The sequence below is a fragment of the Mobula hypostoma genome, chromosome 17 (assembly GCF_963921235.1).
Source record: "Mobula hypostoma chromosome 17, sMobHyp1.1, whole genome shotgun sequence".
Taxonomy (NCBI): Eukaryota; Metazoa; Chordata; class Chondrichthyes; order Myliobatiformes; family Myliobatidae; genus Mobula; species Mobula hypostoma.
The window spans coordinates 32,373,901-32,395,356 of record NC_086113.1 but is presented as its reverse complement, the minus strand read 5'-3'; the positions used below and the strand labels follow the sequence as shown (position 1 = coordinate 32,395,356).

The following is a 21,456-nucleotide window of genomic DNA, read 5'->3' as shown; positions in this document are numbered from 1 at the left end:
ATTTTCAATCTCTCACTGCTAGTCGGAAGTTCCCACCTGCTTCAAAAGGGCAACAATTATCAGTGCCCAAGAGGAGCAGCGAGCTGTCTTAATGACCATTCTCCAGGAGCACTCACATCTATGAAGATGAAATGCTTTGAAAGGTTAGTCATGGCTAGAATCAACTCCCGCCTCAGTAAGGACCTGGACCCATCGCCACAATAGGTCTATGGAAGACACGATCTCAATTGCTCTTCACTAAGCCTTAGATCACTTGGACAATACAAACACCTGTCAGGATGCTGCTCCTTGACTAGCTTAGTGTTTTAACACCATAATTCCTACAGTCCTGATCGAAAAGCCATAGAACCTGGGCCTCTGTACCTCCCTCTGCAATTGGATCCTTGGCTTCCTAACTGGAAGACCACAATCTGTGCAGATTGGTAATAACATCGCCTCCTTGCTGACGATCAACACTGGCACACCTGGAGGACGTGTGCTTAGCCCACTGCTTTACTCTCTTTATATCCATGACTGTGCGCTAGGCATAGCTCAAATGCCATCTATAAATTTGTTGATTGTTGGCAGAATCTCAGATGGAGACGAGAGGGTGTACAGGAGCGATAATCTTGCACTCAACATCAGTAAGACCAAAGAGCTGATTGTGGACTTCAGAAATGGTAAGATGAGGGAACACAAATCAATCCTCAGAGTGATCAGAAACAGAGAGTGAGCAATTTCATGTTCCTGGAAGTCATTATCTCGTAAGATCTAACCTGGACCCAGTATATCAAATCAGCTATAAAGGTGGCATGACAGCCGCTATATTTCATTAGGAGTTTGAGGAGATTTGGTTTGTCACCTAAAAACACTTGAAAACTTCTACAGTTGTACTGTGGACAGCATTCTGACTGGCTGAATCACTGTCTGGTATGGGGGTGGGGGGGTTAGGAACCGCACATGGTTGAAAGAAGCTACAGAAAGTTGTAAAAATTAGTCAAATCCATCTTGGGTACTAGCCTCTAAATTATCCAAGACATTAAGGAGCAGTGCCCCAGAAAAGTGGCATTCATTATTAAGGACCCTATCACCCAGGACATGCCCCTTCTCAGTGTTACCGCCAGGAAGGAGGTACAGAAGCCTGAAGGCCATCACTCAGCAATTCCAGAACAGCTTCTTCCCCTCTGCCATCTGATTCCTAAATTGACATTGAACCCATGAACACTACCTCACTTTTTTATTATTTCTGTTTTTGCACCACTATTTTTAACTGTTTAATATATATTACTGTAATTCATTTATTAATTAAAAAAAATACTTATCATGTATTGCATTGTACTGCTAAATTAAAAAAATTCACAACGTATGCCTATGATATTAAACCTGATTCCTTCCAATTCTTTGTAACTCCTAACCTGAAGCAGTGAAATCATTTGATGTTCACTCTTGGCCATTTCTGGTATCTCCAAACTTGAAAGCTTGAAACCAGTGCGCAAAACTGTTCTGAGTTGTCTTCCAACTTATTTCTCGCCAAGTATCAGTGACAAAAAATCCTTGCTTTTTGAACACAAACACATGAAACTGATGCTATTTAAAAATATTCACTCTAAGCATGATGTAACCTAACGGCCACACAAGTTCACACAGCTGACACTAGTTAGAAACTGTGTTTGACAACAGCCTCCTGTCCAAATTAAGCAGCATAATGTCCCAAATAAGCGGCTGCTCTGATTAACTGGAACATACTAATTCATTCTTGTGTTTTTCATTCAGGATGTTTAGGCATCAAGGACAGGGCTATTCTTAATAGTCAATTCCCTTTAGCTGCAAAATTGTCCACCATATTCATATCTGAATATGGTTTACAGTGGGGCTGTTCCAGACATGCTGGTTCCAATGTTTAATGTGCACATGCTACTCCATAACAGCATCCTCAGACAACGAATCATCTTTGCACATCGATGTCACTGCTCTCAAAATGCCATTCTATATTCATTAATAAGCCAGAGTTGAACTATTGCTTAGCTGTACAAGGATACCCTGGATCACAAGTCTGAGGCTGTTTGAATGCAATTCTGCTAATAACTCAGTGTAATCTGTGAAATCAGTCTTGACTGTAAAATGGCAGAGTATCCATGATATCAAACTAGGACTGGGCTATTGGTAGTAATTATTGAGTTAGTCAGCAGACAATCAGGCCCTATGGCCCATGTTCACGGTGACTCTCAAGTAACTATCTACACTACTACCATTTTCTAGAACCTTATTAACAGCCATGGTACTTCAATATTTTAAGATCCATCACCTACTTGGACAGCATGTTCCAAATTCCAACCACTCCCTTGGCTGACAAAAAGTTCTTCTATAGATCCCTTCTAAACTTCATACTCTAAAACTGATCTTTTTAGTTTTAAAGATCTCTGCTAGGGGTAAAAGTCTCTTTCTATCCTAGCTATGCCCTTCAGATTTTTGTATACCCGAATCCAAACCACCTACTCCACTCCATGAAAAACAAATATAGCTAACCTAGTCTCCCCATAAAACTGTAAAACTATCCTAGGCAACATACTGATGTATCTCCTTTGCAATCTCTCCAGTACAATCATGTCATTCCTGTAGTTCAGTGACTGGAACTGTACATACTCCACACACAGTCTAACCAAAATTTACAGAGTTGAAGCATAACCTGCTCTTTTATTCTATGCTGTGCTAATGAAGACAATTATCCCATATCTTCTTTATCTCTACCTATGCTGCCATCTTCAGGGATCATTGGATTTGTACAGTGGTCTCTGCTCTTTAATGCTTCCCAAGAGCTTATCATTTATTATCTTACTCCTTGAATGCTCCCAAAGTATATCACCTCACATTTATCATAATCTGCCATTTCAAAACCATCACCAATTTTATATAACGTACTCATCATACTTCCTAAATGTATATCCAAATTACGTTTACAACAAGCAGAGGGCCCCAGCACTGAATCCCATGATAATCACTTCTAATCATCAAAACTCTCCACAATCACCCTTTTCATCCTATTAACACTCAAATTTTAGATTCAATTTCTATGGCAAATTCCACAGGTTTTAACCTTTTTGATCAACTTGCGCATGGGATCTTGTCAACGACCCTACACAAATCTATGAAAACTACATCACATGATCAAATACATCTGCTGATCAATTAAGAAGGACAAGGTTAAGGAACTTTCTCTATTTTCCACAATTCTAGACCGGCATTTATTTTCCCCAGGATTGTTAATGGTGGTTCTGCTGTACAATTTATTGAGTATCGATGCTACCCGTATACATTGTGGTCTGTCCTTACTGTGCTCATGGCCCTTTCAAGTGGTGCTTAACAAAGAATAACATTGACTCATTCGCTGATTTCAGAATCAAAGTTGAGGATAACCAGGTTACTTATCTTGTAGCTGTATCTAACAATGAGTCCCACACAAGAAACTAAGGATACAGGAAGGTTGTGATGATGGTATCCAGCTATTGTCTGAATGACATGATTCTATCAGTAGGAGTGTAGAAGGGCAATAACTGACAAACCTGTACAATAGTTCTCTCAATTTAGTCACAATCCAAGATTTCTGTGAGATTGACTTCACAGGGTGAACATACTAGCTGTGTTTTGGCATATTAGAATACAAAGCAAAGATTGATGCCAATGGTGCAAATGGCTTTAATCCTTTCCAGAATCAGAATCTGATGCAATTTAAAGGATTATTTTGACAGGGCAGTTAAAAAGCAAAATGCTGTCAACCTTTAGTAACATATAGGCCTGACCAGTATGGATTTCCATCCTTGAAGGACATTAGTGAACCAAGTAAGCTACTCACAATCATTTAGTTTTGCAATTATAATATATAATTCCATCTTGCACTTTAAGAACCTGGATCAACAGCCCAGGTTCTCAAAAGTTAGAGTCCGATTAAAATAAAAGCTGTGCAAATTGATGGGCCAAATGCCTAATTCAGCTCCTATGTTTCATGGTTTTATTGGCATCAATTGTCACGGGGAGAAGACCAGGAAGTGGGGCTGAGGGAAAAAAAGGTTTCAGCCATGATTGAACGGCAGAGCAGACTTGATGGGCCAAATGGCCTAATTCTACTTCTACATCTTATGATCTTAATACTGTAGAAAAATTGAGAACACAGACATACATTTTCCTCTCACCACCAGCAAAGGAGAAATGATTTATACAAATGAGTAAGACACTGTTCTAAATGAGCCACCACAGAGGTGTAACTTGTATAGACAGTACCAGAGTACCAGACCTGGTTTCAATTCTGATCTCAGTTGCTGTTTGTGCGAATTTGTATGTTTGCCCTATAACTGCATGGATTTACCCTGTGTACTCCATTTTCCTTCCACATTCTAAAGATGCTTGGGTGACAGATTAATTGGTTGCTTGAAATTGCCCCTGGTGTGTAGGTGAGGGGAGGGCAGGGGGAATTGATGGAAATATGAGAATAAAGGTGAGTGGGAGCCTGGAATGTAGATGGATGGCAAATGGTCCCACTATGTCCATGAGCCTGTTTCTGTGTCACATGACTGACTTCTCCAAATTGCTGGATAATGTGAATTATGCAGGCAGATTATGATGTGCAGACACACATATGGATTTCAAAAGCAGGGATCAGCTGAGTTCCTCTGTCCTTGACTCCTTGGGTCCAAACAACAATTTTAAACTGCGCATCTGGATATCTGAAATAAAACCAGAAAATGCTGGAAGACTAAGCAGGGTTGACTGCACCTGTGGAAAGAGAAAAAGGGTTAAGTTTCAAATTGATATACTTTTAGCAGAACTGGAAAATATTTAAGATACTTAAACTGATCAGAATAATTTTGCCATACCTTTTAACACTCTTTATCAAGTAAGTAACTGCCTTTAAATTTGATGGTTTTATACCAGTCACATTTCACAGTGTTTGATACACAATTATATATTGGCATCTACACAGCCATTTAAAGTAAATTGGTAATTTAGTCAAGCGAATGAGTAACAGCTCACAAATTAAGAACAGGAAAGATTATTGATCATTTTTAATTATTTTGTGGCAAAGGAAAAAATGGACTAGGAATGAACAACTTAAAACTAACAAGTTAGAAATGCCAAATGTTAAGTTTCCATGAAGACTTTTTAAAATTCAAATTGCAAAGCATACAAGTAATCATTGCAGTCAATTCCCTGGGTTAGGCTCCTGAAAATCATTTGTAACCCAAACTGTTTGTAAGATGGAAAGGAACAAAAACATGTTGAAGAGAATCACAGAATCAGCTGTGATGGGAGAGCAGCTGCCCAGGCTGCTCAGTACTTCCAGCTCTGCTCGATTTCACCCAGCCTCTGTCCATTGTGGCTCAGGAAGAAGGAGCCCTATTCCTACATTTTGTGTAAACGCCCATGAACTTGGCTATCTGAACAGCTTCCTACTATACCGTTATCTCTAAGCCATGTCTTAATATTGTGCTTAGACTCAGCCATTCCTATCAGTCAACAGTCCAGATCTTTGTCCATATATGAACAATTGAATTTGGGACAGGAGTAGACTACATTGCCCCTCAAATCTGCTCCAACATTTATTAAAATTGTGGCTGAATGTAAACTGATCCTGTATTCTTGCTTATCAAGAGTTTACCTTTGCCTTAAAAATGTTCAGTTTTAACCATCTTCTGAGAAAGGGTTCCAAAGTTTCACAACTCTCAGGAGAGAAAATATTGCTCCGCAGCTGTTCTAATTGGGGAGCATTATTTTTAAAATTGACCCAGTTCTAATGTCTCATTGAAAAAATCCAGTCAAGGATTCATTCTCTATTGATTGCTCTTTCAGTCAAGTGCCTTCTCTATATCCACTCTTCAGCCACCCAGATGGAAGGTCTCGCTCAACATGTTAACTGCCTGTTTCCCATCACAGATGCTGCCAAACCAGTAGTGTTCTCCATCAGATTTGGTTTTAATATACAACTTTTCTGCTTTTGTATTTAACTCCCCACCATTAAATAACATTGGCAATTTCCTCACCTGCTGAGTCTGCATACTAGCCTTTTGTGCCCAGATCCCTTTACATCTCAATAGCTCTGCACTCACATTTAGATAACATGCTATTTTCCCAAAACAGACACATTTCCAAATTACGCTCCAGATTTTTATATCCATGTCACTCACACAATTCATCTTTGTGGTATCCTTGCTTTCCTACCCATCTCTGTGCCATTAGCATATTTAGTAATCATACCTTTGAATGTCTTCATCCATGTCGTTCATTAACATTCAGAGTGCTGAATTATTGCTTTGGATATGCAATGGAATATCTGACTGTGAATTGCAAAGCCAGAGTCTACTTAGAAAAAGGGCAGTGGACATTCCTTTTGCAAGTGAATCTTCCACTTACGAAGTGCGAGTTTTCAGAAAAGTATAGCAAATTGGCGAAGTGTTATATACAAATGTCTAACTTCACTTACGTGCCCCTATTTGGAGAGCAAATGGACTGCCATTCACTGCGTTCAATGGTGAATACTGTTGCAGACATTAACAGAGTTGTATTTCAGTTGGTAGCGTGCTCACCCCAGTCAGATCGTTGTGGACAATCCCCACAATAGAAACTCAAGCAGTTAGGCTGTCCCTAATTCTGTGCTACACCAAGTCCAATTTCTCTTTTGAAAGCTGCTCCATCAAATTGCAAAATGTTGGGATTTTAAAGATTAACTAGCATTTTGGAACTCATAAGAGAACATCTAAGAAGTTCACCCATGAGTGAAGGATTTTACTGTCTCTTGCAAGTTAAATTTTGATTATCCCACAAGAGGGTGACAATGGGCCCAAACTTCAATTCCACTGGGGAGCTCTTAAATTCCAATTATCTGAACCAGATGGACATTTTCTTTATTTCTCGCCTTCATATCTTCAACATCACCTCTTGGTTACCCACTCAACTTGTAGCCTGAATATTACTTTACACATATTTGAAACAAATTATGAGTAGCAATTGGAAGGTCCCAAAATAATATTCATTCATAATAAATTCATATTCATAATAAAATTTTAAGAGGACTTCATGAATCTTGAGGAAGAATATGCATCAAAATGCACATTTCTTCATCTTCCATTCTCCTTTTGAACCGATGTAGACAAAACCTATTCAGTTTCTTTTGCTTGGCTTTCCAGAGTTCAATTGTGTTGCATCCACACAATAAAATTTGGTCAGCATACAACCTGACAATTCAACTTCAATTTATGAAGTGAAAACAATCCCACCCTTTGAATGGCAATCAGAATTCAACATCCCTCAGTTATCTATACAATTTGTGGAAATTTGAGAGTGCCCCAGACCACTCTTCCAGATGGTCAAAGAAATTGTTGATCCTCCAAAATCAGTTATGTTTTGTTAAGTGAGAAGCATTTGGTCTGGGGATAGGGAATGGGATTACCTTAAGCAATGAATCAAGCCTTAGGTTGCTTGCTAAGTGTAGTGCTGAAGAATAACAGATTTTTCTGCAGCCTTTTTAAAGCAACTACATTATACAAGATAATGTAATGAAGTTGAAATAGTTGAAATCCCTCATAGTACTGTTTTCTTCAAAACAGGTAGTCCTTGTGTCAAATAACCTCCTCCTACTGTGAGCTACTCTATAATACTTCATTAATTTCTAATTATAATTAGCCAACCCAGAATTCTCTCACAGAACAAATGATTGCATGGATATGATCAAGAATTTGAAGACGTTCTCCACGGATGGGTGGCAAATTAATTACTAGATTAAAACAAATCTAAGTTCTCACTGCTTCATTTTTAGTTTGCTGCCATCAATATTCATAAAACAAAGGCAAAACTACTGAACTTCTGTCTACAAATGCAAATCCAGTTTGCTTCAGCTGTATCAACAAAGCGCTCTTCAACTGATATGCTCAAGGATGTGTGAAGGTTAGGGAACCATACCTGAGTGAGGCTAATTAGAAAACTATTTAAACACATGCACCCTACTCCACTTCCCTTGTCTTTATTCTCAGCAGACCTGCCAATTACACATTTCCTCTAACTGGCCCCAAAAGCCTTTGTTAACTATCTTTTGTCAGACATTACCTCCTTTAAACCCACAACTGTGTCCATTCCCTTGGGGAGAGGGGGAAACTTACCCCATCCATTCCTGCAAACTTCCTCTCTTTCAAAGCAGTTGCAAGAATTCTGCCATTCAAACTCTTATTCATCTTTTTTTGAACTACCATTTGAAAACCATCTGGTAAACGGTTGTCCTTGTCCCCTACCACTCCCAGCTCCCAAGTGGCCAGAATACTTACCCCGCATACAGCTACTAAGGAAAAGAAACGTGTGCTTGGCAGATTGAAACCTCTCTCGGAACTTGATACAACTCCATCCCTGATAGCCTAAATTTAAATGCCCATCTACAACGCTATGTTAACCTGACCACATACCTGGACTATATCCTCCGTCTCCATTTTCACTCATTTCCTTCCCTACCTTAAATCATCTGCAACTGAAATACTAACTTGTCTTAATTCTCTCTCAACTTAACCACTTGAACGTACACTTTTCCAGACTTTCGCAATTTATCCCCCTGAACTCTACTGCTATTTAAATTTGTTTACACCTGTGCTTATTGACTTATATTGAAATTAAACATCTAGCAGCTCAACATTCCTGTCCCATCTTCAATGTTCTCTAATCTCAGTCATCGCTATTGAAACTCCAATTTTAATTTTTAGAAAAATTTAATTTAGACACACAGCACAGTAACAGGCCCCTCTGATCCAATGAGCCTGCACTACCCAATTACACCCATGTGACCAATTAACCTACTAAACTGAATGTCTCTTGAATGTGGGAGGAAACTAGAGCACTTGGAAGAAACCGACAGTCACAGGGAGTATGTTAAAACTCCAGATAGACGGCGGCAGGAATTGGACCCTGGTTGCTCGCGCTGTAAAGTGATGTGCTAACCGCAACACGACCGTTGACACTTGATAAGTCTTTCTAGTACTAGCCCAAGGTTCCCCCATAACTTTACCACTTGCACTTTTTTGGCCTCTGGTTAAGATCATCTCCTTAGCTCATGTATTTCATATTGAAGTATAGTTCATGTTTAAATGTGAATTATTGTTTGTTAACATCCCTGTGAGGAACTCAGTGCATTTTGCTATTGCTAATTGAAGTATATAAAAGTAAGACGACTGCAAGAGCAAGGGACAAGAGAATAAAATACATGTTTTTGTATTAAAATAAGTTGCAATTTTTAAAACAGTATTAATGAGAGTTAAGTGCATTAAAATGCATTGAGGTTTTCAAATAAATGAATGAGAACGTAGTGAAGGAGGTGATCGAAGTTAACTGCGATTTTTAAACAAATAAAGCCATCACTGCAACTAATAACAACCTACTGATGTGCATTGAATACAGAAAGGCACTGCCTCCAATCGCATTGGTGTAGGTGAGCTGACCAGAGCCCAGACTCAGTGAGTCCACTACAGGCACCTGGCGGATTGTAGGCTGCAGGTAAAGTTGCATGGAAGTATTCCAGCCCCAGGTGCCCGAGCGCTGCCCCACGCTGGGCCGGGTCGCCTCACCTTTCCTGAGCTCCCGGTGCCACACCAGCACGATGGTCTTGGAGTGCTTGCGGTGATGAATCAGCCAGAGGGACAGAGTTTGCACACTCTGCTGCGAGTTGCTGAGCTCCGCCAGTTTCTTTTCGAGAGCGGACTCGGAGAAGGCGGACATCCTCCCGCAGGCCGCGGAGCTTCTCTGCAGCCCCTCCCCACCGCGGAACGCAACACAAAGAAGCAGCGCCAGCAACCTGCACCGGCCAAGATGGCGGCCGCCTTCCCCCTGACGTCAACGCGCTCCCCGTCGCCCGCCGAACGTCGGCACATCGGCCGTCGGCCAGACAACAGCCCGGCGCCGTGGCCGGCCGTGACGTCAGTCGCCCACTGAACGCTGGGGGAGTTCGTTCTGCCCAGCAGCATCTGTGGAGGGAAAAGCAATCACATTTCATGTAGGAAGGAAAAAATAATCCGACTTTTAAGTACACTTAACGTGTTATTTTTCAGTAGTACTCTGGTAGTTTGAGGTGTGGTATTTGTCCAGTTGACTTGCTGTCCCTCAGTTGGAAGCTTGTTGGAGATCAGGTGCAGTCTTGTATTGAAAACCAGAATGACAAGAGTATTGAGGGTGGTGATGCAACATTACTTGGCGTCAATCTGCACGATGACTGAGTTTGCTGTGAACTGACTAAGATTTTAAACAAGAGAAAATCTACAGATGCTGGAAATTCCACCACCAAGCACAACTTTCTCTCCCACCCCCGACCACTTTCTGCTCTCCGCAGAGATCACTCTCTACGTGACTCCCTTGTCCATTGTTCCCTCCCCACTGATCTCCCTCCTGGCACTTATCCTTGCAAGCAAAACAAGTGCTACACCTGCCCCGACGCCTCCTCCCTTACTACCATTCAGGGCCCCAAACAGTCCTTCCAGGTGAGGCGACACTTCACCTGTGAGTCTGTTGGGGTCATATATTGTGTCCGGTGCTCCCAGTGTGGTCTCCTGTATATCAGTGAGATCAGACATAGATTAAGAGACAATTTCACCAAACACTTATGCTCTGTCCGCTAGAAAAAGTGGGATCTCCTAGTGGCCACCCATTTTAATTCCACTTCCAATTCCCATTCCGATATGTTTATCCATAGCCTTCTCCACTGTCATGATGAGGCCACACTCACATTGGAGGAACAACATCTTGTATTCTGTCTGGGTAACCTCCAACCTGATGGCATGAACATCGATTTCTTGAACTTGCAGAAATGATTACCCCCCACCGTCACCATATTCATTCATTCCATTCATTCTCTCTCTCTCTCTCTCTCTCTTTCTCTCTCTCTCTCTCTCTCTCTCTCTCTCTCCTTATCTCCTTGCCTGCCCGTTGCCTCCTTCTAGTGCTCCTCCCCCTTTTCTTTCTTTCATGGCCTTGTGTCCTCTCCTATCCTCTACCCACTTCTCCAGCCTTGTATCTCTTTCACCAATCACCTCAGCTCTTTACTTCACCACTCCTGCTCAAATTTTTACTTATCACCTCGTGTTTCTCCCTCTCTTCCCCCCGTGTTTTAATTCTACTCATCTTTCCTTTCTCCAATCCTGCTGAAGGGTCTTGGACGGAAACGTCTCTTTTCCACTGGTGCTGCCTGACCTGCTGAGTTCCTCCAGCATTTTGTGTGTTGTCTAAGATCTTAGCTTGGATACCGTCGTGCAGTAGACATAAAAAGGAGATGAACTTCAGATGATGGTGTCTTCTGTCCCTCCTGATTTTCGTTTCCTCAGCAATGTGGAGAGCAACTCTTTACTCTCTGGGAGATGGCAGCTGAAGCCTGTCAATATCATTCCCTGTGGTGACTATGGGGAGGCCATCTGAGGGTACTGGTATGAATTTGTCTCCTTTGTTGAAGATAGTCTGTACAGCACCATCCTCCTAGAATGATGACAAATATGCTTCCCATTTAATTGTGTTAGGCACATAGCCAAGTGGTTAAGGCGTTCATCTAGTGATCTGAAGGTCGCTAGTTCGAGACTCAGCTGTGGCAGTGTGTTTGTGTCCTTGAGCAAGGCACTTAACCATACATTGCTCTAGTGTCTGTGTGAGGAGTGGTGCCCCACATAGACTTCCAATCTGCGCCTTGTAAGGCATGGAAATGCCCAACGCAGGCCTCTCATGGTCTGAGTTGACATTCCCTCCCTCCCTTAATTTGAAATGTTAATTTGTGGGGTTAAATTTACAAAAATACACCAACTACAAGCCTGGATATTCAGATAACCATGTGGCAATGTCATGTTGTGGTGATGAATATGGAACTTGGCTCAAAAAGAGGCAGAACTAGACATTAAATATTTCTGGATTAGAAATATGTTCAGGCTGAACAGGAACTTAAAAAAAAGGTGTAGCTGAATAGATCAAAGAGAATATTGCAAAGTGGGAGAGAGTTAGTCACAAGGGTAACAGATAATTAGAATCAGTTTAAAATCAAGGGCATATGTCGTGAAGTTTGTTGTTTTGCAGCAGCAATACATTGCAATACCTCGTAATAAAAACTATAAATTACAATAAAAGTATATACTGTACAGGGTATCGAGGAAGGGATAGCACCTCTGGTGAAGTGTCTTGCTATGTCCAGTCTCGGACAGCTCACTCACCCTTAGTCCCCACCAGACACTCAGCTCTCCTCTGTGGCTCTGAGTAGCCGTCTGCATATGGCAGCAGCCGCTCCGCGATACTCCGCTTTGACAGGCAGGCTAAACCAAGAGAGGGTAGCCATTGGGCCTCATACCCCAGTAAGGCAGGGACATTCCTGTGAAGCATGTCCTAGCATATGAAGGGAGCTCCAGTGGACCGGGTGGATGAGAGTTACAGTGAGATTCAAAGGCCAAGAAGGAGATTCTACAACACTCTGTGGAGAGTGAAGGGCATGACAAGGCACAGAAGACATCCACTGCAACCAAGGAAGACACCAGTTTGTGACGCTTGTTTGTACCACTGGACCCAGAGTTCTGAGGTTGAGACAGCCGAACTGCCCCAGTGCAACGGCTTTTCACTTTAAAATCTCTCCCGCACTGATCTTCTGTCATTGTCAGACATGACTGACAAACACCACCCCATATACTGTATAAAAATAACTTAAATAAGTGGTGCAACAAGAGAGTTAAAAAAGAAAAACATACTGTAGAAGTGTACATGGGTCTAATGTCCAGTCAGAAATATGATGGTGGAGGGGGAAAAGCTGTTCCTGAAACGTTGAGTGTGTGTCTTTAGGCTCCTGTACTTCCACCTTGATGGTAGTAATGAGAGGAGTGCGGAGGAACAAAGAGATCTGGGCGTTCAGATACAGGATTCCCTGAAAGTGGCATCACAGGTAGACAGGGTTGTAAAGAAGGCTTTTGGCGTCCTGGCATTCATAAATCGAAGTATTGAGTATAGGAGTTGGGATGTTATGGGGAGGTTGTATAAGACATTGGTGAGGCCAAATTTGGAGTATTGTGTACAGTTCTGGTCACCTAGCTATAGGAAGAATCTCAGTAAGATTGAAAGAGTGCATAGAAGATTTACTAGGATGTTGCCGGGTCTTCAGGAGTTGAGTTACAGGGAAAGATTGAACAGGTTAGGACTTTATTCCTTGAAGCGTAGAAGAATGAGGGGAGATTTGATAGAGGTTTACAAAATTATGAAGGGTATAGACAAAGTAAATGTGAATAGACTCTTTCCACTTAGATTAGGAGAGATAAATACGAGAGGACATGGCTTTAGGGTGAAAGGGGAAAGGTTTAGGGGGATCATTAAGGGGAACTACTTCACTCAGAGAGTGGTGGGAGTGTGGAACGAGCTGCCATCTGACGTGGTAAGTGTGGGCTCACTCTTAAGTTTTAAGAATAAATTGGATAGGTACAAGGATGGGAGAGGTCTGGAGGGTTATGGACTGGATGCAGGTCAATGGGACTAGCGGAATAATGTTTTGGTGCAGACTAGAAGGGCCGAATGGCCTGTTTTCTGTGCTGTAGTGTTCGGTGGTTCTGGTTCTAAGAGGACCCTAGGTGACAAGGGTCCTTAAGATGGATGTCGCCTTTTGACAGTACCCTCAATGGTGTGAGGCTAGTGCCCATGATGGAGCTAACTGAGTTTACAACCTCCTGCAGCCTTTTCTGATCCTGTGCAGTGGCCCCTTCATACTAGATGGTGATGCAACCATTTAGAATGGTCTCCACGGTCCATCTGTAGAAATCTGTGTGTCTTTGGTGTCATACTAATTCTCCTTAAACTCCTAATGAAATATGACCACTGTCAAGACTTCTTTGTAGTTGCATCAATATGTTAGGCACATGATAGATCTTTGAAGATGTTGACACTGCTCGCTCTTTCCAGTCCTGATCCCTTGATGAGGCCTGGTGTGTGTTCCCTCTACTTACTTTTCCTGAAGTCCACAATCAATTCCTTTGCCTTAATAACATTGAGTGCAAGGTTGTAGCTGCAGCACCTCTCCATCGGCTGATCTACCTCGCTTCTGTAGGCCTCCTCGGCATCTGAAAATTTGGCAATTATAGTTGTGTTGTCTGCAAATGTATAGATGCCATTTGAGCTGTGCCTAGCCACACAGTTGTGGATGTAGAGAGAGCAGAGCAGTGGGCGAAGCATGGACCCCTGAGGTGCATCAGTGTTGGTTATCAGATATTATTTCTGATCTGCACAGACTGTGGTCTCCTGGTGAGAAAGTCAAGGATCCAGTTGCAGAGAGAGGTACAGAGGCCCAGATTTTGGAGTTTTTAAAAATTAGAATGGATGCTATGATTCTGTTCAGCTAGGGCTAAGAAACAGAAGAGGGAACATTTCACTGCTGCTTGTAATCTGCAGGCCAGTAGTGGGTAGGGCAGACATAGAAGAGCAAAACACAACTATTATAGAGAGGTGCCAATCTGTTGAGCAGCTATAATCGGGGAGTAATTATCTCAGAGAATGAAGATACTACATCCATCAGTTTTTAGACTGAGATGTTACTGGCACAATGAGGAAGGAGATATTGCTGGATCTGGTTCTTGGGATTGATATGGGCAAAATTAAGTATTTAGGATATTGTGATTACAACATAATTAGTAATTATGAAGAGATGGTTCAATGCTGTCAATATATCCTTGGATTCTTGGGGATGTACAATATGAGATGAAATCACTAAGTTACTTTTCAATGGGGTGGCAGGAGTATTGCAGTAATGCATTTGATGTGATGCACTTAATGTTTCCAAAGGGCTTACAGGCTTAACAACAAATCTGAAGCACAAAGGGCCATGGTGAATGGTAAACAAGAGAAAATCTGCAAATTAACACACACAAAATGCTGGAGGAACTCAGCAGGCCAGGCAGCAGCTATGAAAAAGAGTAAACAGTCGATGTTTTGGGCTGAAACCCTTCATCACGTGCTCTTGGTCTGAAGCAAGTTGGAGACCTTTTTTTTAAAATCTGTGTTAGTAATTTATTTATTTTTAAAAATTACTTTTTTAATGCATTTCTACAATATAGCTACAGAAAAAAATCCATCAACAAAATGAAGATTTATACAGTGCAAAACAAACATGTCCAATATATAATTCATAACAATGAAGAAAAAGCACTCAAAATAAACTCATGTAAGATTAGTATCACCCCCAACCTCCCACTAAAAAAAAACCCCAGACCAACTATTTCTGTGTATAAAAAAAAAATTAATCGGAGCATTTGACCCCACAGAGCTGTAAATATATATTTAAAAAAAAGAGAATATAATGCCGACTACCAAAACTGTAATGTTATTCACAACAAAAAACTGTAAAACTTACAGGAAAAAAGCTGAAAGTAAGGGATTGTAGTACAAAATAAAGGATAAACTTAATCTAAGGAGGAGTTATGAAAGTATTCAAGAAAAGGTTCCCACACCTTATGAAACTTTATGTCCAAATTAAGAAGTGGATAATGAATCTTTTCAAGGTCTAAACAGGACATAATATCAATAAGTCATTGAGCGTGAGTGGGTGGAGCAATGTCTTTCCAGCTACGAAGAACTAACCATCTAGCCAAGACAGAGGCAAAAGATAATGTTTAAAGTAATTTAAACTTGGGGATGCAAGATATACAATGCCTATAAAGAGCATTTACCCCCCCCCCAAGAAGTTTTCATGTTTTATAGTTTTACAACATTGAATCACAATGGTTTTAATTTGGCTTTTTTGACACTGATCAACAGAAAAAAAAATTTGTGTCAAAGTAGAAACAGATCTCTACAAAGTGATCTAAATTAATTACAAATATAAAACACAAAATAATTAATTGCATAAGTATTCACCCCCCTTTAATATGACACACCAATTCATCACTGGTGCAGCTAATTGGTTTTATGTCACATAATTAGTTAAATGGAGATCTGTTTTTGGAGACCTGTTTGCAGTCAAGGTGTTTCAATTAATAGTAATAAAAATACTCCTGTATCTGGAAGGTCCAACTGCTGGTGATTCAGTATCCTGGCAAAGCTACACCATGAAGTCAAAAGAACATTCCAAGCAACTCCATGAAAAGCACAAGTCAGGGGATGGATATACGAAAATTTCCAAGTGACTAAGTATCCCTTAGAGTACAGTTAAGTCAATCATCCAGAAATGGAAAGAATATGGCACAGCTGTAAATCTGCTTAGAGCAGGCAGTCCTCAAAAACTGAGTGACCATGCAAGAAGGGACTAGTGAGGGAGGCCACCAAGAGACCTATGACAACTGTTACAAGCTTCAGTGGATGAGATGGGTGAGACTGTGCATACAACAACTGTTGCCTGGGTGCTTCACCAGTCACAATTTTATGGGAAATTGGCAAGGAGAAAGCCATCGTTGAAAAAAACGTCACTTGAAATCTTGGCTAGAGTTTTCCAGAATGCATGTGGGAGACTATGAAGTCAGCTGGAAGAACGGTCTATGGTCTGATTAAACCAAAATTGAGCTTTAAGGCCATCAGACTAAATGCTATGTTTGGCGTAAGCCAACTACCTCACATCATCAAAAACACACCATCCGTACTGTGAAGCATGGTGGTGGCTGCATCATACCATGGGGATACCTCACTGTAGCAGGCCCTGGAAGGCTTGTGAAGGTAGAGGGTAAAATAAATGTAGCAGAATACAGGGAAATCCTGGAGGAAAGCCTGATGCAGTCTACAAGAGAACTGCGTCTCGGGAGAAGATTTCTTTTCCAGCAAGACAATGACCCCAAGCATAAAGCCAAAGCTACACCGGAATGGCTTAAAAACACCAAAGTTAATGTCCTGGAGTGGCCAAGTCAGAGCCGAGACCTCAATCCAATTCAGAATTTGCGGCTGGACTTGAAAAGGACTGTTCACTCACAATCCCCATCGAATCTGACAGAGCTCCAGCTACCTGTTTCTGGCTGTACTGTACTGTTCCATGAAACTTAGTAGACCAGGCAGCATCTATAGAGCGAAGTGAACAGCTGATGTATCTATCAGCTTTATCTGGACTGAAGGATACAGGGGAGAGTGCTATCTCCTAGAGGCTAACCCATGGAGGTTTTCTAGCATCTGGTGTGTTGCTCTGGATTCCAGCATCTGTGGGCTCTTTTATCTCTATTTTATATGATTCTTCATGTGTTATATTCTATGACAATGTAATCGCATTGATACTGCATCACCTGTCTATCATATGTCAGGATGTGCCATACACCATTCTTATTGAAATGGACCATATCAACATTGGCACATATGCAAGGAGGAGACGAACTGCTGCGCTGCCAATGAAATGCCCAGTTGCCTATTGTAGTAATAGGCCGAGAGGTTGGTGTTCGGTTTGTTATTGTCACCTATGGCAAGATACATCAAAAAGCCTTGCTTGCATGCTATTCAGGCAGATCATGGGATCTACTCACAGATGTTGGTGGCATCCATGATATGTTTAGCAGTGAGTGTCTATTCATAGGAACTTGAGGACAACAACTAGAGTCGTCAGCTCCTGACATTGCTAATTCAAATGGATCTCTTCATTGTGGATAGGAAAATGGTTTAAATTAGACATAAAATAGCATATAAACATTTAACTGACGACAATTTGCAAATTATTCCATTTGATAATGGAAAGGGAAGTAGATTTTCAGCGCCACTTAGATCTTCCTCTTTAACCAAAGGTGGGGGGGGGGGGCAATGGAATAGATCGTAAAATGCGTAGAGGGAATGACGAACGAAGACATCAAACGGAAAAACCCTCCAAGATGAGAAGACTGGACCTCAGAACGCCCCGGCTATCACTTCCTCTGCCAGTCAGTGCAAATTCAAACACAGCGAATCGCAGCAGTGTTGCCGAGTCATGTGACGACGATTGCTATTAGCGATCAGCTGATCAAAGAAAGAAGCAGGAACATGAGGGCGAGCGTGGGTCTTTTGATGGCTATAGGTTTCTATTTGTATTCACCAGTAAGTATTTCTTTTTGCATTCTGCACGAAATTCGATGATCTGGCCGAATCAGACAGATGGTGAAATATCTTCCGACCAGCGAGGGGAATACATCTCTTTCGGGAAGCAAATTGCTTCTCTCTCCCTGCAAGAATATATTACATTGCCTACTTCTGCCTCGGACAGCAAGCTCTCTCACCCTCCGAATCATGTAGCAAAATCTGTCTATGCCTTTCTTGGTCTCTATTCCGGGAGGTTCACAGCAACTTTCCTCACTGTGATAACTGAATCGGGAAGCAAGTAACCTGAGTTTTCTTATTAGACACTAAACCGGGCACCGGCATCCCTTGCTATCGTGCTCGCAAATTGCCTCTCACACTGTCTGCGATAGGCATCATGTTTATCTTGAGTCAGAGCAGAAAATGCTTCATCCGCTGGTAAGGCAGCGACCGTGGCAGGAGTTAGAGGGTTTGCCTTTCTGAGTCCTGAGTTGTCATCGGAAGTTTTGAGCTAAAACGGATTTTGATATCCGGAAAAAAAGGACGGTCAGTGATGGGATGGAAGACACGAATAAAGTGGATGATCATACAGGGTGACAGAAGTTGGTAAAGGGACAATTAGCAATGCAAATGAATGATACAAGGGATTCTGCAGATGCTGGAAACCTTGAGAGAGACGCAAAATGTTGGAGGAACTCAGCAGCTTAGGCAGCATCCATGAAGGGTATTAAACAGGGATACCCTTTGGGAAATAGAACAAAATTAAATAAACATTGCTGAGATGAGTAAGGTGCTGAAATACCCTTTATCCAAAATCACTGGATTTTCTGTTGCAGCCGTGTGTTCCCCTTTTCTCCACCAGTATGTGAGCCTCACTCATATTTTCTGTTTCAGCAGTTGTGCTGCTATTAGTGCCTGCTTCATTTCTTCTATTGAGCAATGCTTCAGCATTTTCACCTAGCTCAACAATTTTAATGTTACCTCCTTCTATTTCTAATGTAGTGCACACCATTCAAAAGTTACATTTTGCATTCCTCTAAATTGCTGAGATCAAATGCTGTTGCAGTGGTCATTTTTCTGAATACTTCTGTGTGGTTTGCAAATACAGTTCTGAATATTGTTTAGGAACAACTCATCTTCTGATCACCTCTAGTTCTAAAGACAGTTCACTGTCTGGAAATGTGATTTAAAATAAAAATCACAGGTGTTGCTGTTTCCAGTGATTTCTCTATTGATGTCAGATTTTTCAATGGCTGCCTTTGCTCATTTCTATTCCTTTGTTTCCTGAAACAAAAAAAAACAAAGTACTGGCAGCACAGCATCAGTGGACCCCAATAGTCATGTCATCTGTCTTAATGAAAAAAAAACTAAGCTGGTGACCCTTTCCATGAAGTGGATTTTAAAATTGTCCCCTTGTGTAAGGCTTTCTATCCCTGGGCTGGAATACTTTGTCTACTTTGAAACGTGCACTTCGTTAGATTATTGTGTGGCAGCTTCTATAGCTTTTGCCTTGGTCTGGGAGCCAGCCTAATGAGCAGGCATGATTTCTGGCTATGAACTTTAAATTACATGAATGTCCATGATGGAGGACAATTATTTAAGCTTTATTGTACTTCAGGAAAGGGGAGAGTAGGAGCAGAATTAGGCCATTTGGCCCACCAAATTTGCCCCACTATTCCATCATGGCTGATTTATTATCTCTCTCAACCCCATTCTCCTGCCTTCTCTCTGTAATCTTTAACATCCTTGCTGATCAAGAACCTATCAACCTCTGCTTTAAACATACCATAAGATATAGGAGCAGAACTAGGTTATTTGGTCCATTGAGTCTGCTCCACTATTTCATCACAGCTGATCCATTTTCCTTCTCAGCCCCAATCTCCTGCCTTCTCCCTTCATGCCCTGACTAATCAAGAATCGATCAACCTCTGCCTTATATATACCCAATGACTTGGCCCCTCTGTCTGTCTGTGGCAATGAATTCCACAGATTCACCGCCCTTTTAAACATTTAAAGGGGATCTTTAATTTTTTTACTCAGAGGGTGATGAGCATATGAAACAAGCTGCCAAAGAAAGTGGTAGAGGTGGGTACAATTCTGACATTTAAAGGACACTTAGGCAGATACATGGATAAGAACGGTTTAGAGTGATATGGGTCAAGTGCAGGTAGATGAGACTTAGATAGGTAACTTGGTCATCATGGACAAATTAGGCCATCTAATATAAATCCAATATTAAATCTGTTTAGTAGCATTACACCATAAATAATGTGATCTTGAAAAGTAGGCCGCAGAGGATTCACCCGGTCTCTATTGATTGCAGAGCTCGTCGAGAACATTTCAGATTGACTATGACAAAGACTGTTTCCTGAAGGATGGAAAACATTTCCGTTATATTTCGGGAAGCCTGCATTATTCTCGCGTACCTCGATTCTACTGGAAGGACCGCCTGATGAAAATGTACATGGCAGGATTGAATGCAGTTCAAACGTGAGGAAGAAAACATTTTTTTAACATATTTGATAATCTGTAGAATTTGGAATCATTATATCTTTGTTGTTCATTCTCAATCACCATTTCCTATCTCTTGCCTCAGCCACTGAGGATTCACTCATCTTTTAGGCAGAGCAAATTGGTTTATTATTGTCACATGTACCAAGGTACAGTGAAGAACTTGTATACTGTTTTTACAGATGATTCAGTACAATAGCACATTGAGGTAGTACAAAATAAACAACAACAGAATGCTGAGTAAAATGTTACAATACACGGAAAGTGCAGTACAGGTAGAGCTGCAAGGTCACAAGGAGATAGATTGTGAGGTCAGCAGTCCATTTTATTGTACTGGGAGTCATTCACTCGTCTTATAACAGTGGAATAGAAGCTGTCCTTGAGCCTGATGGTACATGTTTTCTGGCTTATGTATCTTCTGCCCGATGGGAGAGGGGTGAAGAGAGAATATTTGGGGTGGGTGGGATCCTTGATTATGTTGGCTGCTTTACCAAGGCACCGAGAGGTGTATGCAGAGTACATGGAGGGGAAGCTGGGTTTCTATGATGTGCTGAGCTACATCCACAGTTCTCTAGTTTCTTGCGGTCATGGGCAGAGCAACTGCTATACCAAGCCGTGATGCTTTTTATGATGCATTGATAAAAACTGTTGAGGGTCAAAGGCGGTGTGTTAAACTTAACTTCAAATGGTAAGACCAATTATTGTTGTAAAGATCGCATTTTGTCTTTTAATTCAGTTCAAACAGAAAAGGTATTTCCTTCCCGTATCTTTGTATTTTGCCATCTGTGGCATGTCCTTTTAGCAAAATGTTTTTTTTTAACACTTTATATCCACTTATTCCTCTGTTTGGCTTCACAGTAACATAAATAATATGGGGTAACATCTGAGCAACCTCAGGGCTAATGCCTTATTTGGGACCTTATGCTGTTAATTTCCATTGACATTTAGATTGTGGAAGATTATGTGTATAGTTCATAAATTAACATCCGTTGAATA

General features: G+C 41.3%; 2 protein-coding genes across 8 annotated transcripts in view; one reads left to right on the top strand and one right to left on the bottom strand.

Annotated features, from left to right (window-relative positions):
• Positions 1-9,896, bottom strand: part of LOC134357911 (regulation of nuclear pre-mRNA domain-containing protein 1B-like) — a 76,357-nt gene extending 66,461 nt beyond the window's left edge. For 3 of the 5 annotated variants that reach the window (XR_010020755.1, XM_063069679.1, XM_063069680.1), the window contains exon 1: positions 9,570-9,892. Coding sequence is in view for 4 of the 5 variants with exons in the window: in XM_063069679.1 (XP_062925749.1) it covers positions 9,570-9,720 (151 nt within the window). In the remaining variant the exon portion in view is untranslated. Of the gene's footprint in view, positions 1-9,569 lie in introns of all 5 variants that reach the window. The other 2 variants (XM_063069677.1, XM_063069678.1) reach the window with 2 other exon arrangements.
• Positions 9,897-17,851: 7,955 nt separating this feature from the next.
• Positions 17,852-21,456, top strand: part of glb1 (galactosidase, beta 1) — an 87,698-nt gene continuing 84,093 nt past the window's right edge. For all 3 annotated transcript variants that reach the window (XM_063069675.1, XM_063069676.1, XM_063069674.1), the window contains exons 1-2: positions 17,852-17,970; positions 20,273-20,439. In XM_063069675.1, the coding sequence (XP_062925745.1) occupies positions 17,917-17,970; positions 20,273-20,439 (221 nt within the window). In that variant the 5' untranslated portion in view covers positions 17,852-17,916. The remainder of the gene's footprint in view (positions 17,971-20,272; positions 20,440-21,456) is intronic.